Source organism: Ictidomys tridecemlineatus, chromosome 8, assembly GCF_052094955.1.
Source record: "Ictidomys tridecemlineatus isolate mIctTri1 chromosome 8, mIctTri1.hap1, whole genome shotgun sequence".
Classification (NCBI taxonomy): Eukaryota; Metazoa; Chordata; class Mammalia; order Rodentia; family Sciuridae; genus Ictidomys; species Ictidomys tridecemlineatus.
The window spans coordinates 34,186,897-34,207,629 of record NC_135484.1 but is presented as its reverse complement, the minus strand read 5'-3'; the positions used below and the strand labels follow the sequence as shown (position 1 = coordinate 34,207,629).

General features: G+C 34.7%; 1 protein-coding gene across 1 annotated transcript in view; it reads left to right on the top strand.

Annotated features, from left to right (window-relative positions):
• The window catches only part of Lama2 (laminin subunit alpha 2), a 572,217-nt gene that overhangs the window by 168,276 nt on the left and 383,208 nt on the right, over positions 1-20,733 (top strand). The window contains exon 4 of the mRNA XM_078019194.1: positions 5,495-5,737. Within this exon, the coding sequence (XP_077875320.1) occupies positions 5,495-5,737 (243 nt within the window). The remainder of the gene's footprint in view (positions 1-5,494; positions 5,738-20,733) is intronic.

Sequence of the window (20,733 nt, the reverse complement as noted above, 5' to 3'; positions counted from 1 at the left end):
GATGTAAACTTAAGTCTAGTAACAGTATTATGAGAATTTATATAATTATCTCTTCAAAGAATTTTAAGATAATAGTAACTAATTTTCTGAGATTGCTCAGAAATTGTCACTGGATAGTAAAAGCCTGGTCACATGCAACTTAAGTAGAAGTGGGGCTGTGAGATAGCCCTCTGTGATACATAGACTTTCTATAAATTCTTTGTTTTCAGCCCACTCCACAGCAACAACTCCTACCTGTATCCATTGGCCCAGGACTTTCACCTGGGCAACAGCCACTGAGTTCTCTGGGCTCTGACCTCTACTCTCCTTCATCAGAAACTCTGATGAATCTTCCAGAAAAATGCCAAACTCTCTGCATCCATTTCTGTTTGTTTTTATTGGTTCCTATTTTGGTTTTTAAAATTTTTTTCTTTAGTAATCACAAGAGGAAAAGCTGATAATCATATGCTATCCATCAGCTTAGATAAGGAAACTTCAAAGGCACTCTACAAAGCTTCCCAGATTATTCCAATGGGAGCTAAACTTGACAATTCATGTTTTCTATCATCCATTCTGACTCTTACATTGGGTAATTCTCATATATATATATGAGATATAATTCTTATATATATGGATAAATAAGAGAATTTGACAAATATAGTATTAAAGCAAGAATAAGCTTTCAAAGTGTATTTGAGATGACATCAAAATTGATGGAAATGTTAAAATCCTTAACACGGCTGGTAGTACAATATTGTAGAACCTCCTTCAACATTAAACAGTTTTATTTTGTGGACATCCATTTACTCTAAGATTCACAGCCATTTGACAGCTGCGTGCGCAGTGGTGCAGAGCTTAACATTGGGTAGAAATTAAATAGCCACACACTGCTCTCCTGAGATTAGGAAAGAAGACACAGAAGAAAGTAAATCAGGTCCTAGGAGAAGGCAGAAGTGCCATCTTCCATAGACAGTAGCTGTCATTAATGTTTTACCGCTTTCATGGGAACAAGCCTATAGAAAATTAGAGGACCTCTGCCCTTGTTACATCAATGAGTTGTTCTTTATTCTGGCTCTTCTGTGTGCCAGTGACACTCAAAAGTCTCAGTAAATGTCTTAAACACAATAGTCTTTGGTAGCATTTTTCTAGATCTATGATTAATCTTAGCAAAAAACTTTTTTTAAATGTATACCCACCCAGTAATGTGAATGCTAGAAATTGGTTCTGAATTAGGCTTATCTATATGGATTATAGATGAACTAAGATATTCAGCCCTAGAGAAGCATCCAGAGTGCTCAGAGATCCCAGGTTACTTATTTCAGGCAGTGAGACTCTATTCAACACAGTGCTGTGCAAATGTAATTTTATCTTAGGCACAATGTGAAAATGTTTGGAAACCATCACTCTCTTGGTTGTGATTTGTTACTTTTATTTTGGGACTGAAATACTCTTTAGAAAGACCCTATTCTCCAAATCCGCATTCAACAAGATCAAGTTCTTAACACTCTACTAATAATCAAAGTAACATCTAATTCCATGCTTTGTCAGATGAAGTAATCACAAGATAGTTTGTTAGGTGGCAAGCAAATGATCAACACATGGAATAGGAAATGGTGAGTTTTCTTTGCTGCACTAAAATTTTGGATATTTGGTATTAATTTCAGAGTTATTTTAAGATTTTTTTCAGGCACGAAATTTGTAAATATGACTTCCATCAGAAAAACATTTCTGTATCATCACATTTGATATATTTGATTCATTGAAGTCTATGAGGCTTAGTACATCTTTTAATGTGGGTGTTTTCTTTCCTTGTTGCATACCAAATAGATTAGGGATATATTCATTTGAAAATAAGGTATTAAAGCTGCTGATTTTGAAGAGTTTTCATGCTGAAAACACAAGAGATAGTTAATAAAAGTAGCATAGATAACATTAAAGAGCTATTCTGTTAAGGACCATTGAAAATTTGCAGTACTTAGTAAACCACTGTTAAAATTTTCATAGTCATTCTCTGAAGCCTTTAAAGAATACTTCTATTCATTGTGTTTTTCAATAATACTATTTATGACACTTTAAAAAGTTTATTCATAATACTACATGCCAACAAATTTAATTAATTTTGCATGGGATGTGAAAGAATTCATTGAAAATAAATGAAAGAAGGATATTGTTTTGAAATAGGACTCCTTTAATATTTTCAAAGGCAGTGACTGCTTTTCCATGTCATTTAATGCTGGCTGTTATATTGAATAATAGAAGGATTCTGTGGGGTTTCTTCTAGAACTTTTTTATGGATTATTTTGCATGTATTATTCCAGAGCCAACACAGAAATTCCAAAATTGTATATCCATATTATAGCTCCAAGAAAATTTGGCCTCTTTCTATATTTACTTGCTGAGTTGCTTTCTAAAGCATGTTCTTTATCCATGACCTCAGTGTATCCTTATTTTTCTTATTGAGTACCTTTGGTATCCAATATGCTTTGTAATCTCAGTTGTTTTTCATCTTTTAAAAATATCTCTGTGAAGTTTCTTATCCTAGAAGGAAAGATGTTAACTTAAAATATTCATCCAGCTTCTGTCTTCTAAAGAACATGCAGTTCATTATCACTTCTGTGATTTGACTGTAGAGGAGAGAAACTGGGAAATAAAGAGTAAAATAATTTAAGTAATTTTCTCAACTCATAGTTATATCATAAGATGAACACCAAAGAGAAGTATGCCTTAGTTCCTGCAGTTCACAAAATATAATAGTGTTGATTGTGACGTCAGTTCTAAGAGAAGTGGCAAGTCTGAGCTTATAGCAGCAATGTGGAATTATGTTACCTAGATTTTGGTTATTTGGCTAAATCTAATTAATAGTGAGTCCCTAGAATTTCAAAAGAACTGTAATAAGGTTTGTAGCATCTTAAAAAAATGTAAAATCTATAGCTCTTTACCTCTAAACACTCAAAATTTAGTATTGACCTTATGGTTTTAAGATCCTGCCAGAAATACTTTGGCATTACCAAAAATTAGGACCAGCCTTTCATATTTTATACTGGACGCAATCTTGCCTTTGCATTTGTAGAATAAATCAGTTGGTATGCTTCTCAGTGAATTTTCTTTCAAGGAAGTTCCATGAGATGAGTTGTTTAATAAGAACTATCTGAAATACTTGGGAGGCTGAGACAAGAGGGTCATGAGTTCAGAGCCAGCTGTAGCAACAGCGAGGCGCTAAGCAACTCAGTGAGACCCTGTCTCTAAATAAAATAAAATAAAAAATAGAGCTGGTGTTGTGTTTCACTGGTTGAGTGCCCCTGAGATCAATCCCCAGTACACCCCCACTCTCAAAAAAAAAAGAACTATCTAAAGGAAATTTTTTTATGAACAATACCTCAAAAATTCAAAAGCTGTAAATAATTGGTTAATAGGTGAGAGAGTATGTTTCATCTTATTCCTAATTTTGTCCTTTCTCTGATAATTTGTATTGGAAGTTTTCTTTATTTTAAATTACTTTTATTAAAAGACATTTGTGTTGATAAAAATAACGTAGCAGGATATTGGGATAAAATTTAAAAATTGTTCTATTTCCTTTCCTTGACTCCTCTTTCTGAATCTCCAGAGATACCAGCTTTAGTATGCTTATGTGTAGCCTTGCCATAAATGTTTAAGCATTTTCAAGTACTTATAGGCATGTTTATATATATATATATATATATATATATGTATATACATATATATATATATATATCTGCAATTATATTAACATGTGTATCTTTGTAATATAAACACATCAGTATTCACTGCCTATAGTGATAGTCAGTAATGGTCAATTTCCACACCAATGACAATGGATGTTTTGACTGTTCCTTGCTCTGCTGGGAATAATCAAATAGTCTCAGGGAAGGGGTGGTGTTTAGGAGGTTGATTGTACAGCAGTGATTTACCAACAAACACAAAAACATATCAGTGTTTTAGCCATCCAGGGTTATCCTAACTGAGCCTAAAAGTTGAATACCAGATCCAACTGCCATCACTTGAGGCTTATGATTTTCCCCTCACTTGTACAAAGTATGCTCATATCTAGTAAAGTTCTCAAGCACTGGTATCTGAGTCACCTGAACTTACCTTTCTGTATCAACTTTTCATATTTTTTAATTCAATTTCTTCATGTATACCATAGATATTATATATGAATTTATGAAGGCTTCCTGTCAAAACAACAAGGTAGATAGAGTTTATTTCTAGAACATTTTTTTTAAGATTCCCTCTGTGGCACAGCAGGCCTTTTACCACATTGTAGTGGGCCTGTCCTTCTAATTGTACCCCACTAGTGGTCCTGATCACCCAGAGCTTAAAGTTGTCAAGCTTCCCACATCTTATAGCATTTGCCAACCAAGAATGTACCGTATTTTTTTATTAATATTGTAATTTCCATGTCTCATTATTAACTTATATTTTCAACACAGTTTTAAAGTAGTTTGTATGTATATTTCTATCTTGAACATTGCATAAAATATCATTCAATAGTGCTTATATATTACACTTTTGGAATTATTGACTTCATTTGTAAAAACACATGTATATACTATCCTAAAACATGCAGAATATTTATTTTCAGATCTATTTTGCATCTTCCATGTGAATTTGAAAATAGAGGATTGTCACATTCCTCTCAATTGTCACTGTTGATTTATAGTAACAATGCCATTTCCTTTATTTCTCCATTTTAATATTTTTACCTCTTATAAAGAGAAGGTTTCAAAATCTTTCATTTAATATGTTTCAACTTCAATCAATTGTCTGCATGTCACTGAAATTTTTTCTCCATTTTTTTAATATTTGGGAATATAGAGGAATTTACATTGGTTGAGTATTTCTACTAAGTTCTTTGCCAGATACTTTACATACATTATCTCATTTAATCCAAACTGTCTCTTCCTGGTGTGCTTATTCTAGACTTTAATTCACAGAAAAGGAAGCCAAGAGTTGGAAATCTTCCCAGGTTCACATAAATGATGGGGCTACAATTTGAACACATGAGGGTGCCTCCAAAGCTCATTTTTTTTCTGTATTATCTTAGTCCATCAAAATAGTACTTTTTAAAGCACTAAGTGACATAAGCAAGCACGTTTCCTCGATTATCTAGTACTTGTCACACATGGAATTTCTTACATATTTTTTTGTGGGTGAATAAATTAGCAGACCATAAATACTTTCATTGGTAATAGTCATAATGGAACTTTAAAAGTTAGGTGAAATGATGCCAATGTTAGACAACTAAAATCTAGTCCTAATCCATTGCTTTGAAAGTCATGGCTGTCAAAAGGAAACATCTCTGCTTAGCAAACAGGTATTAAATATGAGCATCCAATAGTAAAATCATTTCAGAGAACATAATAGGGTTATAGAATAAAAGTAAAATAAAATCTCCTATAGCATTCAGCTGCATATTTGAGATTTTTTTAAAAAAAAAAAAAAAGGTGAAAAGACTTTGGAATTGAAAAGTCATGCTGCTGTCACTCTTCCCCAGGTGTTCCAGATTGCTTATGTGATTGTGAAAGCAGCTAACTCCCCTCGGCCTGGGAACTGGATTTTGGAACGCTCACTTGATGACATCGAATACAAGCCCTGGCAGTACCACGCTGTGACGGACACAGAGTGCCTGACCCTCTACAATATTTATCCCCGCACTGGACCTCCATCCTATGCCAAAGACGACGAGGTCATCTGCACCTCATTTTATTCCAAAATACACCCTTTAGAAAATGGAGAGGTAAGATGAGAATACTCACCATTGAAGTACACTTTATATGGCAAAATAAGCCTGTCAGAAAGACTTGAATATATCAGTAATTAATGTCAGAGAGATTTTAAATGGGATTTAGCAGAAGTACATTTAAATGAGTTATTAAATAAAAAAAGAAAAAAAAACCCAAGGTGATTAGAATGTTAACTACCTTCATGTGTCTCCTATCTCCAATAAAGATCAGAGAATAGGAAATGGGTTTAAGCTGGAAAGTCAGTGATTAATTTTATATATAAAGACTTTCCTGACGGTGAGGATTGATAATGATTAGAGAAAGGCTGGAGACCTTAAAGAAAGCCTTACATTTGTGTATGCTCTGGTCTGAAGATGGAGACAAAAGAGGAAGATTTGTGAAGAAATGGAATCTACATGAAGGGCCCAAATAAAAGAAATCCTGAGTTGTGGATGCGTTTCTGCTATCGCCACAGAGTGCTACAGTGGGGTTTCTTTGCTCTGGTTGGGCCATCCTGAATATTAATGTGCAGGATTCTGAGGTTCTCAATTTTATGTGCAAGTAGGCTGTATGCTTAAATCAAAAGTGTTCTGCTACCCTGTAGTGTTTTTCATCCTGTAGCTAAAATTTTAGTTTTACTCATTAATTTTAAGCTACAGATTGAAGCCATGACTTCCTTGTTATTAGTTTTGTGTTCTTCCTCCAGTTATTTTAAGGTATCTGTGCGTCAGTTTCATCTTCCATAAATTGGGAACATAAACAATCACTTTTATCATATGATTCCCATTATGATTAAATGGATGATTATATACAAACAGTGCTGACATGTACACCAAGTGCTACAAGCATGAACTATTTAGTGCTATAAGCATTTAATGTTTTTGTCATTGCTGCTGCTATTTCAGCAATAATGATAGCAATAGCTACCATATTTATTATTATTCTCTTCTCAAATACTCAAACCCAGATTAACTGATTCTTGAATTCTCTAGTGCCTCTTTATTATATTTTCCTGACCTGACTCCCTTTAATATGTATGGTTAACCTCCTTTCATCCTACCTGCTTGACAGCTCCTCAACTAACCATCCTGATAACCTCTAAGTTGAAAATATCTAAGTAAAAATGTACCTTACACATCTGACATCTGAATACCATGGCTTAGCTTGCCTACCCTAAACATGTTCAGAACATTAGCCAACCATTGGGCAAATTGACCTAACATGAGGCCCATTTTATAATTATGTGTTGAGTGATCTCATGCAATTCACTGACTACTATTCTGAAACTGAAGAACAGAGTGGTTATTTGGGTACAGGAGACACTGATGAACATTCTGTAGACATAATGAGATGTGAAGACACAATGTCCAAAAGTGTTGACAACACGGCAGATTGTAGAGAATGGATTGTTCTCGCCTGTGATCCTACGGCTCACTGAGAGCTGTAGCTCCTGATGCTGCCCATCACAAGACAGGGTGGAACCCCATATCACTAGCCTGGGAAAAGATCCAAATTCAAAATTCAAATTACATTCTACTAAATGAATATCATTCTTTCACCAGCATAAAGTAAAAATATCCTAAGTGAAAAATCCTAAGTCAGGGACTGTCTGTACTTGTGTCTGATATTCTTTCCTCCTAAGACATCAGAAGGTAATGTCATCTGTTACATTCTCACATTCAGAAAAACCACATTCATATTCTATCATGGCTACCCAGACCAATCCAGGCTATTCCTAAACACTTCTGGGGGACAGTTAGGTGTCTAACATAAATCTATCAGACTCCTTTTAGGCAATATTATTCTACGAGTTTAAACTTTATTTCAAATTCCATGTTCAAAAATACCAGTTTGGGGGAAAAAACATTCCAAATGGTGCTCTCAGCAGAGACCTCAATCTGCCAAATGACAAGGAGTCAAATGTAGTGAGTCAAACATCTGTTCAACCCGCTCTATGCCCAGAGGCAGCCAAGACCTGGCCAGTTTGGCTTCTGGATATGGAAGGGGAGTAGAGAGAAGACATGTGTGGGAGCTGAATTTTTATTATTTCTTCTCCTTGATCCAGGTTTTACTCAGGTCTAATGATTATCTAATATTTTAAGATTTTTTACTCTTTTAAAAAATGACCCAATTCAGAAATTGGTTGAGCAAGATAAAAAATATAAAGCAGAGCTCCTTACCTTGCTCTCCCTATATTAATGGTGGTCCTCCATCCGTTAGACCACATCAACCTACCAATGTGGAACAAACCTACATGTCTGTTTAGTTCTTTATTTCTATAATTGACAAAATATCATTTCTACTCTTAGAACAACATTCACTAAAAAATGCTCAGTGATGGTGACTATTAAGAAGTTAAAGTTAGGAACAGAAAACAATTCAGCATATTTGAAGTAGAATGATAGGTTTTAAGAGCATGAATTAAATTCAGACTTCTCCTAGACTTTCTACTCATTTTGAAGAATTTATTTCATGGAATGTTTCTTTTTAGAATAAACAGCCTCAGAGAAGGCAGGTGATATTAGCCAGGACACACAGCTCCTGTGATAGTAGAGCTGAAATAAGAATACAGGTCTCCTGCTGGAGAGGAAAAAGGAAAAGAAGGATGGGGGCTGGATCACATAAAGCAGAGAGAGAGTAGAATAGAGGAAGGGGACCAGGGGAGTGATATTGGCCAAATTATGTTGTTATACTATGTATTTGCACTAATATATAACAACAAATCTCCCCATTATGTACAACTCTCATGGACCAATATAATATGGAGAAGGGAAAAAAATAAAGAATCCAGGTCCCCTACTCCCTGGTAAATGTTTCTTTCATACTCTAGCAAAGACTAGAAGTTGGTTGAAAAAAATCTGTTGATAGTTCTTAAACTCAGAAATAATTTAGAGGAGTTGTACATACTGTTGCTGAAACCAGTGTGCTTAAGAAGAGTTATAATTCTGAGATAACTTGGTATAGGAAAACATACATGGGAGTAAAAGTTTAAACTTTATTTCAAATTCCATGTTCAAAAATACCATTTTTGGTTCTTTCTGGGACCTCAAGTCAGTTAATCATCAGTGAATTTCTTTTTGTTTGGAATGGGGGATTGAACTCTGGACTTAATCGCTAAACCACATCCCCAGCCCATTTTTGCATTTTATTTAGAGACAGGGTCTCTCTGAGTTGCTTGGGGCTTTGCTAAATTGGCGAGGCTAGCTTTGAACTCATGATCCTCCAGCCTCAGCCTTCCTAGCTGCCGGGACTACAGGCCTACACCACTGTGCCTGGCAGTTCTAAGGCATCTTTGTGTTCTAAAGCAACATTGTTTTGGATAACATATTACATTTGAAGATATAAACTTTTTTGGATGCTTGTCTACAATATTTCCTAGACAAATGACTGTAAAATTAATCTTAGTCTCACTCATTAACTTTTGGTTTTAAAATGATATTGTTTTAGATAGCACCTGAAATACAATTATTAAGTGTTTATGTTCAAAACTTCCAAAAAAAGTGACAATAAAATTAAAGAAACAAACGTAGACTAGGAAATAAAACATGAAAGTACAACTACTATAACAGAAGCATGTAGAGGGGCAAATCCACCCCATCCCCACAAAAAGAAGTCACAATGAGAAGGTAAACTCAAAATACAGAGAAATCAGCAACAACTCCAAGTATCTAAAATTTCAAGGCCAATATGCAAATTCATCTTCAATAATGTGTATAACATGAAGTAAACAATAGAACTCACCTCCATTGTTGAAAAATATTTTATTAAGCATAAATTTTAGATTTGCAGTTATTTTATTTTGGTACATTTGGTTATTTTCTGATTTCCATTTTACTCTTTTTATTTTGGTACATTTGGTTATTTTCTGACTTCCATTGTTTATGTAGAGAACCTTTTGTTTACCCTTTTGTCGTCTTCTATCTTTGATCTAGGTATTTCTTCTGATATACTTCTAGTTCATAAATTCTCCCTCAGTTATGTGAAATGTATTAAAATGATTCATAGAATTCTAATTTTATTTATCATATTTTTAGTTTCTAGAATTTCTGAGTCACTTCAAATAGAAGCTTGTAATTTCTAGTTTTACATTGAAATTCTATATTTATATTAAATTTTTAATTCTATTATATATGACATTCAAATTTTCAATATTCTATTTTTACCTACTTGAAATCAAGTTTAACAACTGTTAAGCATTTCAGCTTGGTAATACCATTCCTTTATGTGTATATTTTGTTGTCTGTTTCATCTACTGGTTTTTCTTTTAAACTGTGTTATCTCTTTCTATCCTGACCACTTTGTATAAGAGAAACTGTAATTTGATAAGCTATATAAATATATGTAGATACAATCTAGGGAGGAAGATATTTTCTTCACCTTGTGAGGTTACACTGAGCCTTCTGCTATCCCATGGCAATCTGGATCCTCTTAAAACAATTTAGAGATTCAAGTATCTGAGACACTCAGATGACTCAAAGCTGTGCTATAACCCAGGGACAGCTGCTTTAATTCCAGTTATCCTCATTCCTGGAATGCCGGTCTTTGGAGTCTAAGCCAACATGTGGGGGATTTACCAGTCATCCTCCTACTAGTCCCAGAATCTAACTTTCGTCCTCTTAATACAGCAGGGCTGTCAGAAACATGGCTTAGTATCTCAGCCATGTCTTTTAGACAAGAAAATGCCCACAAGACCAAAGTTCTCATAATCAGCCAATCACCTATCCAAACATTTTTCTTCTCAATATTAAGGTTACTCTTCATCCTCTAAAGAGCTCTTAGGTGGCTTTTAACAAATGTCTTTGTATATTTTATCCAGTTTGTCTAGTTGTCATCATTGAGAATCTAGCCTTGGAATATAACCTGCTATAAACAAAAGCAAAGTCACATATGCATTTAAAAAATAAATTTTTATTTTGAATTATGATGAATTGATATAAATATAAGAAGAATAAATCCTCATATCTCTTCACTCTACTGCCCTAAGGATAATATCTTACATGATGCATATTTCAAAATGATGTCAACATTGATGCATTACTGTTAAATAAATCACAGACCTGGCTAAGATTTCATTAGTTTTACCATTAATGCTCTTTTTCTCTTATGGGATCCAATTCAGGATTCCACACTGCTTCTAGTGAATGTGTCTCCTTTTTTGCTTCTGATCTCTAACCATTTTAAGAGATATTTCACATATTATTTAAGAGGTATTTTATAAATATTAGTCTATGTGGGCTTGCCTACTTTATTATAATTATATTGGGCTTCTAGGTTTAGGTTAAGAATGTAATGCAGGAAACAGGTTTCTTATTTATTTATTTATTTTTATGCCTTTATTTTATTTATTTTTATGTGGTGCTGAGGATCAAACTCAGTGCCTCAGATGTGCTAGGCAAGTGGTCTACCACTGAGCCAAAACCCCAGCCTCTTATTTTCATATGTGTAGCTCTTTTGCATATATGCTGCAATTTGGTGTGCGTGTGTGTGTGTGTGTGTGTGTGTGTGTGTGTGTTTCTTTTTGTTCTTTATTTTTGAACCAGGTGTTTAAATTAAAAAAATGTCAAATCCAATGAGCCTTTTTACATTGTCATTTGTTTGGAGAATTTTGAGGAAATGTATCAAAAGTTTTAAAACATTTTAAAATATTATATTTCAGGCGAAAAGTACATCATTTCAGAGCCAAAGATATTTTAGATAAATTCTTTATTGACCTAATAAAGGACATCCTGGCTTGGCTTCAACCTCGGCATCTGAAGTTCAGAACTTCCTCTGCCCATACCATCATTGCAGGGTCTGGCCCTTCCTCTGACCTCCTTGCTCCTTCCACCCCAACTCATTACTTTCCCTGGTTTTCCTCAGCCCCCCGCCTGCTCTCCAGCTCACATGGCTTTCAAGAGATCAACAAATGTTAATCATGAGGATTTACCAGGAGAGTACTTTAGAAAAAATACCCAATTCCCAAAATAACAAGGTTCAACTACTTCCAAGAAAGAGATTACCATAGAATCTATCATTCTGGGCTACTTCCAAAGGAAGAAGCTCACCCCTAGCTTTGAGATAATCATAGGGTATCAAACCTTAGGACTTGGTAAAGGAGGGATAATGGAGGGATAACCTTGTATATTCTTATCTAGGCTGCAAACAGAGGGAAGCTTTGAGCAAAAACCTTACGAGAGTCTCATTTTTGAAGGGCAATTTTGTATCATCAATGTCAAGAGAAGGCTCAGCAGGGACCCACTTTTCCCTGTTTTGAGAGAGTGATATTGAACTCACTAATAGACATTGCAGAGTATAAAGCAACAGACCACAGGGGGCCCCTATTATTTTATGAGGCCAGTCATAGGGAAAGCTCTGGTGGGCACAGCTACATAGACTTACTTCTCCAGCAGTGCCAGAGGGAGCCAACGCCATCAGGAGCCACTATCATGGCCCGTGTGCTACCTCTGTTAAACCAGTTGTTTCCAGAGCTACTAGGAACCCTGAACAAGGAATGCCACGTGGAGGCACCACTGAGAAGCTGGCTTCACTCTGAAATCACCTAGAAGCATTTGAAAGATAGCTATTTCAGAGAACAGTGCTTTTAACTCAATAAATTCAGGAAGGGCTCAGGAAGCCTTCTGTATGTTTTCAACAGATGCTTCTGGAGACTCTGATGTCTCAACTCCTAGTTTGTTTGTTCAGACATCTCCAACTTTCTCCAACCCTGGAGGAGAGCAGGGTACCACTTATTTAAGGAGAGAAAATTGGTCACAATAACTACTTATATGAGGAAAGAAACTAATGTTTTTCTCTAGGGAAACCTCACAGGCTTTTGTGAACCAAATCTCTGGCTGGTTTTGAGTTGAGTAAATGAGCTTGGAGCTTTAATGAGGTTACTGATGGTTGGAGAGGTGGCTGGGAGAGGAATTACATTTATGATATTGAGAAGGATGGGCGTACAGATGGCAATGCTTTTAGGTGTCCTAGAATTAAAATTATAATCCATGTTTATCTGTTATATGAGATTTTTTCCCCTTTCTATAACTGGGATTATTCCTTTTAATTTACTTGAATTGCAACTAGACTAATAACTAAATATTCATGGTTACTATGGTGATGTTGACTCAATTTCCTCATACAGAGACCTAAAGGTTATTTGCATATGATTTCCTTTATTTTTACTCTAATCCTACACACTCTTCTGCAGTAAACTCGATGGAACTTAGATTCACTTTGAGTTTGCTTTTGAAACATGGTAGTCTTGTACAAAAATCCCTGGAGAAACCATCATTAATTCTTGAAGACAATTTCTTTTTGGTAACTGTATGTACAGCTTTGATATTATTTTGATTTCCTATGTGACAGAATTTTATATAAAGAGACAGAATATTTTTCTTTCTCTTTTCATCATCTGACATTATGGTGATCCTTAGAATTGCAAATACTGGAGAGAGAAGAAACAAAACCAACCCTGTATTAGAAATGTTTCAGAGATTCTCCTTTGATATAATATTGTTAAGAGTATAGCAAGATTTCATATGTGAGCTCTTATGGAAATGTGGGAATAGAAATGAGGAACTAGTCCTTCTCAATTACTCATAAAATCTCCTTTAGTGAACAGCAGAGTATTACTAATAGTTTCTATTATGAAAGCAGGTTTAGGTAAATAATAATTTGAGATTTCAAACTTCCTTTCTCTAAAATAATGCTTGCATTGACCAACATTAGGTCAGTAAATACCCCTTGAGCAAGAACATGAAAGTTCCTCCTTGCCATGAGGATTCGATGGAGTTCTCCAAGAAATGAAAAGTTTCAATTCTGCTGGAATACACAGAGCACTTGAGATATCTTGTCACAAAGCATTATATCACATAAAACCCATATTTAATTTAAAGCATTTTCTTTTTAATAGATTTTATTATTATATTACCTTTGTAATAAAAAGACAAAATTAAAAAGATTGTATTTCTCCATTCTTGATATGGATCAGTTTATAGATTTCCTCCACCCACACCCAAAATATTGGACCCAGAAAATGTCAGGAAATCCATTAATATGGTATTGCCGATAAACAAAGATGATGAGAGAAAATGAATAAGAATGGACTCTTGAGGAGATAGCATCAACATTTAAGAGACACATATATCTCAGTATTGTAGAATAAGATATACCAGGGTCTACTACAATGAAACAGCTCTTGTTAAGCTAGGTTAGGAAATTCATAGTTTTGGTAGAAGACACAAAAGAACTGTACATTGTCTTTGGGAGTATTCACTAGATTTGACTTTCAGATAATTCTGCCAATGATTAACAATGAGGCTGGCACAGACAAGTAAACTGTCTAATAAGTGGCCAGGCCAATTCCCAGAGCTATAGTGCAGATGAAATTAGATTATTTATGGCAATGGCCTGTATAACCTATGTAATGTGATAGCAAATTCCCTTGGTTCATAGCTAACATTGACTTAAACCAACTCCTCACTATAGAATGACTGAGCTGGCTTAGTCTGGATTGACAGCAGGAAGCATCATGGGAACAGAACCATATTGTACTGATTTGTGGAATCATTCCTAGTGTAGACAGGGGCTCCTAAGCAAGACTGAATAAATGAGTGAGGCAAAGAACTGTAGCTTGCTAAAGTATAAAAGACCAGAAAGAACAGGGTGGGCCTCAAGTAGTGACATGGGTTCAGTACAGGGCCAAGAAGACAACAACAATTATTGTACCTTAATTTTATGACAAATATGAGTCTAAGAGTTTTATGAGTATAAAGTCACATATAGTAATTCCCCTTTATCAGCAAGAGGGTGGGCCATTTCAAGATCCTAAGTGGATTCCTGAAACCTCAGAGTACTGAACCCCAGATACTTTTCCTATTATCCATGCCAATAATAAAGTTTAATATAAATGAGGCATAGTAAGAAATTAACAATCATAACTAATTATAAAATAGAGTAATTATATATGTGTAATATAATGTTTGAATATATAATATAGTATAATAAACTTATCAGCATGATATTTTTGTATTCTGGAGTCATTAAGTAAAAAAAGGATTTCCATGAGCCCAAGCACTGGGATACCACCACAGTCACTCCAATGTCTGAGGTAGTTATGAAGTGACATATGGGCAGGTATACAATGTGGATACACTGCACAAAGAATGATTCATGTCCCTGATGGGATGCAGCAGGACATAGGAGGGTGAGATAGTATTCCATTGTGCTACTCAAAACAGCGCAAAATTTAAAGCTTATGAATTACTGCTAGAATTTTTGAGGTGATATTTTCATGCCATTGTTTCAGTTAGTCATGAAAAGCCAAACCCTGAATAAAGAGGGAATAATATTTTTTTTCTCTTTTTACCTGAGAAAAAGATGGTACAGACAGGGGACATGACTTTCCCAAGGTGGCATACCTGGTAATTTTTCCAGCTGTGATTGAAACATAATGTGTCCTCAGAGCATCAGAAAGGTGTAGGGTTAAACCTTTTTCCTTTTTGTCTGGGTTTTCTGGAAAAATATCCTCGTTTCTGAACTGAAAGCCTAGGTGTCCCCACCTTCTAACAGGCCTTGCTTTCTTTGTGTGTGAAGTTGCTTGAGCCTGGGTTTTAGCTACTACCTATTTTTACTTCTGCATTTTCACTTATTTGGCAATATTTAAAATTAAGTCTAAATTCCTGAGCAAACATGCCATAAAGGAATGGTAGGTCGTTTGAGATTGGATGAGTCTTATCAGCTTTATTCCATATAACCAAAGTAGTGTCTAAGCCTTTTCAGTTAAAATGTGAACCCCAAGGAGAGGAAGAGGATTAGTACAGCAACTATTGATTTTGTTACCAATAAAATTGACAGTAACATTTAGGTCTATGATATTTTATCAGTTACAAAGTACTTTGTCATATACTATTTCATCTGATTCTCTCCAAAACCTTGGAGAATTTTGAAGCCAAAATTTTTATTATTCTCAGCTTATAGATGGAAGCTTGTTTGATATAATGCAGGGCTAAATTTCAACATTAATATCTGGTCTAGATCTTGTGATTGGCAAATCTCATAATGACTCCACTTTATAAACTGAACCCTTGGGTGCAATCATCCATCTTCTAAATGTGACTTTTCCATTGGCCACAAGGACTTGTGTAACACCATGTGGGTAATTAAGTGCCATCCACTTTCTCAACTGGGAAAACCTGAGGGTGTGTCTGTGCCAGTTAATCAGTTTCATAAAGGAAAGATAAGGTACTGTTATCTTTATTGCAGAAGTATACTTGAAAATACAACAAAGGATCTTGAAGCTATTAAAATAAGCCTCTGATCCTCAGGGAAACTATTTCAACACTGAAGCTATCATCAAAAGTCCTTGAGACAAGTAACCCAGGATTGGAATGGTTATGATTACACTTTACAAGCAAACTTAAAAAGGAACTGTTTTACCAAGTCCACTGTAAAAAAAAAAAAAAAAAATGAAAACTAGAGGAAAATCCAATGCAAGGAATTCTATGTAGCCTGAGGATATGTACTATTTTACAACATGGAAGACTGACTGCTACCAAATATTTTCATTGAAAATATATAAATGAATAACTTCACTGAATTCTGCTACCTGGGGAATACATAAGACATACAATTTAAATTCTAATCATGGGTAGCAAAAATCCTATGAAACTCAGTTTACAGAGAAAAATGGCAACCCTGGCAAGATTATAAGTTAGAAAATTATATTTTCCTTGTGTAAATTTGTTCTTAAGCTTCATTCAATAATAAGACTTACTTATTTTCCTATTCAACTGACAAGTGCCTTCTAAAACCAATGTACTATTAGATTAAGACACATAAAATTGCCAATATTTGACTAGTTTTAGTCAACAAAATGCATTATAATATGTATTAAAGTAATATATGCCAAAGCATGAACAGAAATACTTATAGAAATTTAATCTTTACCAAATATAATCTTAGCTACACACAATATTTCAGCAAAAACATCAATGGGAAATCAAACCCTTTCAATGAAACAATAATTTATATGTATAACGATATATACTAGCTGTCTTATGGTTCCCCTTATTCCTGGAATAATAATAAGGTCACTATTAAGCTAAAAGGAGTCAAGCTGTATTTATTTCTGAATTTAGGGGGGAGGGAGAAATCAGCGAATACTATTTTCGTATGAATATTTGGCATTATGTCAGGTTACATGAAAGCTGAAAGTTTATTGGTTACTGGTAGTAAGGTTGGGGACACTGTGGTTGGGGTTCATAGAAAATAAAGTATGTTTGTGTATATCTGTGTGTCCATAGAAATACATTTCCTATTTCTTGATACTTGGGAACAGGAATGTTCCTCTATTCCATCACGTGTAAAAATGTTGGTTTTATCAGGAGTGACAGATAATACCTTTTTAGAGGCATTTCACATATTTTTAAACCTGACATCCACTTATAACAGTTATCTACTATTCTTTTCAGGGTGAATTACCTTATTGTAAGATTATTGATGAAAATTCTTAAAGATTATGTCAAGAAATAGAAGAAACCATCTATTGCCTTTGAAGGAAAAAATCATAGAAATGATTTAATTTTGCCTTCTTCCTTATCTCCGTATTATTTCAGGGCATGAAAAACATTTTGCTCTTCTTCTTATAGTTTGTTATGTTACATCCACTTATCTTAAAATAAGATAAACTTTTGTGTTGTATTAGCTGCAGTAGAGCAGTTGACACATTTATCACTACTAAGCAAAAGATAGGACAACAAAAATATGACTAAGATACAGTTTCAGTTCAACCAACAAATGACTTGAGATTAAGAATAAATTTAATGAGTTTATGTAGTCAATGAATGGGGTTCAACAATTAACATTTTTACCCATTAACAAATATGGAGAACCATCTGCGTGCCCAGCAGTGTCTCAGGGTACAGGGAAGGAATAAAGTAAATTTGAGGCATTAGATACAACATAAAATGAATCAATAAAGTGGTAAAGGCATTCTTAGTACAGAAAAGGTGTGGTTACAGGGTGACACAGACAGAGGAAATGCCAGCGGCTCACCTAGGGAAAGGCCTCCTTGCCACATAGAGAATGTGGGAAGGATTAAATGGAGACAGGCTGTGTTCATAGCAATTGCTTTGACTCATCATGATTATTTCGGCTTCTGAATAACTGAATAAATTGAGTAAACAGTTTGTCCGTTCTGAGCTGTAAAACAGTTTCAAAACGAGGAAATACCATTTTAAACTTGGGGAAAAAAACACCTACCTTGCAGAAACATGTTGCAGAAGCAGATTTTAGGGAAGCAGAGTTCTTTCCCTAAACAATAATTATAGCAAAGTCTTGTTAAAAATAAAAATAAGTATGTTTATCAGCATAAGGAGTGAAAACATTTGGAGTTTTGCTTTAGTTTATGAAATGTATCTTGTTTTGCCATTCTTTCCCCACAGTGCTCACACATGTGGGGCTCATTCTTTGGCCTGAGGGACAGTCCCTAATAAGGGGCAATGTTTTAGTTTCCTATTTTTCACCAGTGTTTTGTTAACTCTTTCCTTTTAATAATTCCCCAAACAGTCCTGGGGATATTTGACTTCTAAATCAGTCCATTTGGCAAAAGATGGACATATTCTTTTTTTCCTGGGTTCCATGCTAAGAAAAGCATATGCATTTATCTTGAAACAATGGCTAGTGAAAAGCCACAGAGAACTAATAGAACAAAAATACAGAGAGACAAGCCCAAAGCAAGCAAAGCAACTGGCTTTAACTTCAGCATTATACTGAATTGTGTGTCGTGACCAAATCTCTACTAGTTAATTCCAGCAAGAACCTGATACTAACACAGTATTGGTGCCAATACTATGCCATATTTTGTTACTATTGCTCTATAGTATAGTTTAAGGTCTGGTATAGTGATGCCACCTGCTTCACTCTTCCTGCTAAGGATTGTTTGGGCTATTCTGGGTCTCTTATTTTTCCAGAATAATTTCATGATTGCTTTTTCTATGAGGAATGTCATTGGGATTTTGATTGGGATTGCATTAAATCCGTAGAGTGCTTTTGATAGTATGGTCATTTTGACAATATTAATTCGGTGTATCCAAGATCAAGGTAGATCTTTCCATCTTCTAAGGTCTTCTTTAATTTCTTTCTTTACTGTCCTGTAGTTTTAATTGTAGAGATCTTTCACTTCTTTCATTAAGTTGATTGCCAAGGTATGTTTGTGTGTGTGGCTATTGTAAATGGAGTAGTTTTCTTTATTTCCCTTTCAGAAGATTTGTCACTGATATACAAAAATTTCTTTTATATATGGGTATTCATTTTATATCCTACTTTGCTGAATTCATTTACTAGTTCTAGAAGTTTTCTGGTGGAATTTTTTTGGGGGGGTATTCTAGGTATAGAATTATGTCTTTGGCAAATAGTGCCAATTTGAGTTATTCTTTTCCTGTCTGTATCCTTTTAATTTCTTTCATCTGTCTTATTGCTCTTGCCAGTGTTTCAAAAACTATGTTAAATAGAAGTGTTGAAAAAGGGCATACTGTCTTGTTTCTGTTTTTAGAGGGAATGCTTTAAATTTTTCTCCATTTAAAATGATGCTGGCTTGGGACTTAGCATTTTTAGCTTTTAAGATGTTGAGATATGTTCCTGTTATCCCTAGTTTTTTTTAATGTTTTGAACATAAAGGGGTGCTTTATTTTGTAGAATGCTTTTTCTGCATCTATTGAGATATCATATCGTTCTTGTCTTTAAGTCTATTTATGTGATGAATTACATTTATTGATTTCCATATGTTGAACCAACTTTGCATCCCTGGGATGAACCCCACTTCATTGTGGTGTACAATCTTTTTGATGTTTTAGTATTCAATTTTCCAGAATTTTCTTGAGAATTTTTGCATCTATGTTCATTAGAGATATTAGTCTGAAGTTTTCTTTTTTTGATGAGTCTTTGCCTGGTTTTGGAATCAGGGTGATATTGACCCCATAAAGAGAGTTTGAAAGTGCTTCTTTTTTTCTATTTACCTTGTCTCTTTCTTTAAAAAATATTTATTTTTAGTTATAAGTGGACACAATATCTTCATTTTATTTTTACGTGGTGCTAAGGATAAAACCCAATTCCTCACACATGCTAGGCCAGCACTCTACCTCTGAGCCACAATCCCAGCCCTACCTTGTCTCTTGATTGCATTATTTTCTCTTAATCTTGTGTAGTTTTGTTTACTATGTATGGTCCTAGAAGCAATAGGCTATACTGTATATTCACATACATTCTCATGTGCACATACACAAACACAGAAATACATAGACATCATATATTCTAGATATGTAGAAACCTATAATATTTGGGTTTTGTGGAAGTACACACTATGATGTTTACACACAATGGAATCACCTCACCATATGTTTCTGAGAACATATTCCATGGGAAGTGAAGCAAGGCTATGTAGGCAAAACAACAAAACAAACAAAAACCCTGTGTGACCACAGAAATGGCATCTAAACATGCACAGAGAATGGCAAATGGAATTCTCAGGAAGATAAACAATCAGGACAGTAGCAAAACCAGGGAAATGATGTCCTGGGCAGTCCTGAAGTATTTATGCATTTCTTTCTACCCACAGAGACATGCTGATGAAATTTACCAAGGCCCACTAGTGTCCTTGAGGTATCCCATACAGGGAAGCCCAGATATATCAGCCATCCTCAATTCTGCCTGGCCAAGGCCTTGCATTAAGGCTAAGAGGAGACATGGTTTGGGACATTTTATCCCTATCACTGGAAAATTAGCACAGCTGGTATCTAACTTTCTTTTTCTGAAAATGGCACAGGTAGTTTTTCAGCCAAATAAGATTTTTATCAAAAGAGGAAACAAAGGCAGAATAGGAAGAGGAGCAGATGTCAGTGCTTCCAATGATGCTAAGTTTGTTTAAATATAATAAAAGAAATAGCATTTCCAGGCTCTTTAAAGTTCCAAAATTGAAATTAAACCAAAAAATGACAAATAGGATATTCACATTTTTTTTAAATAAAAGGACTTC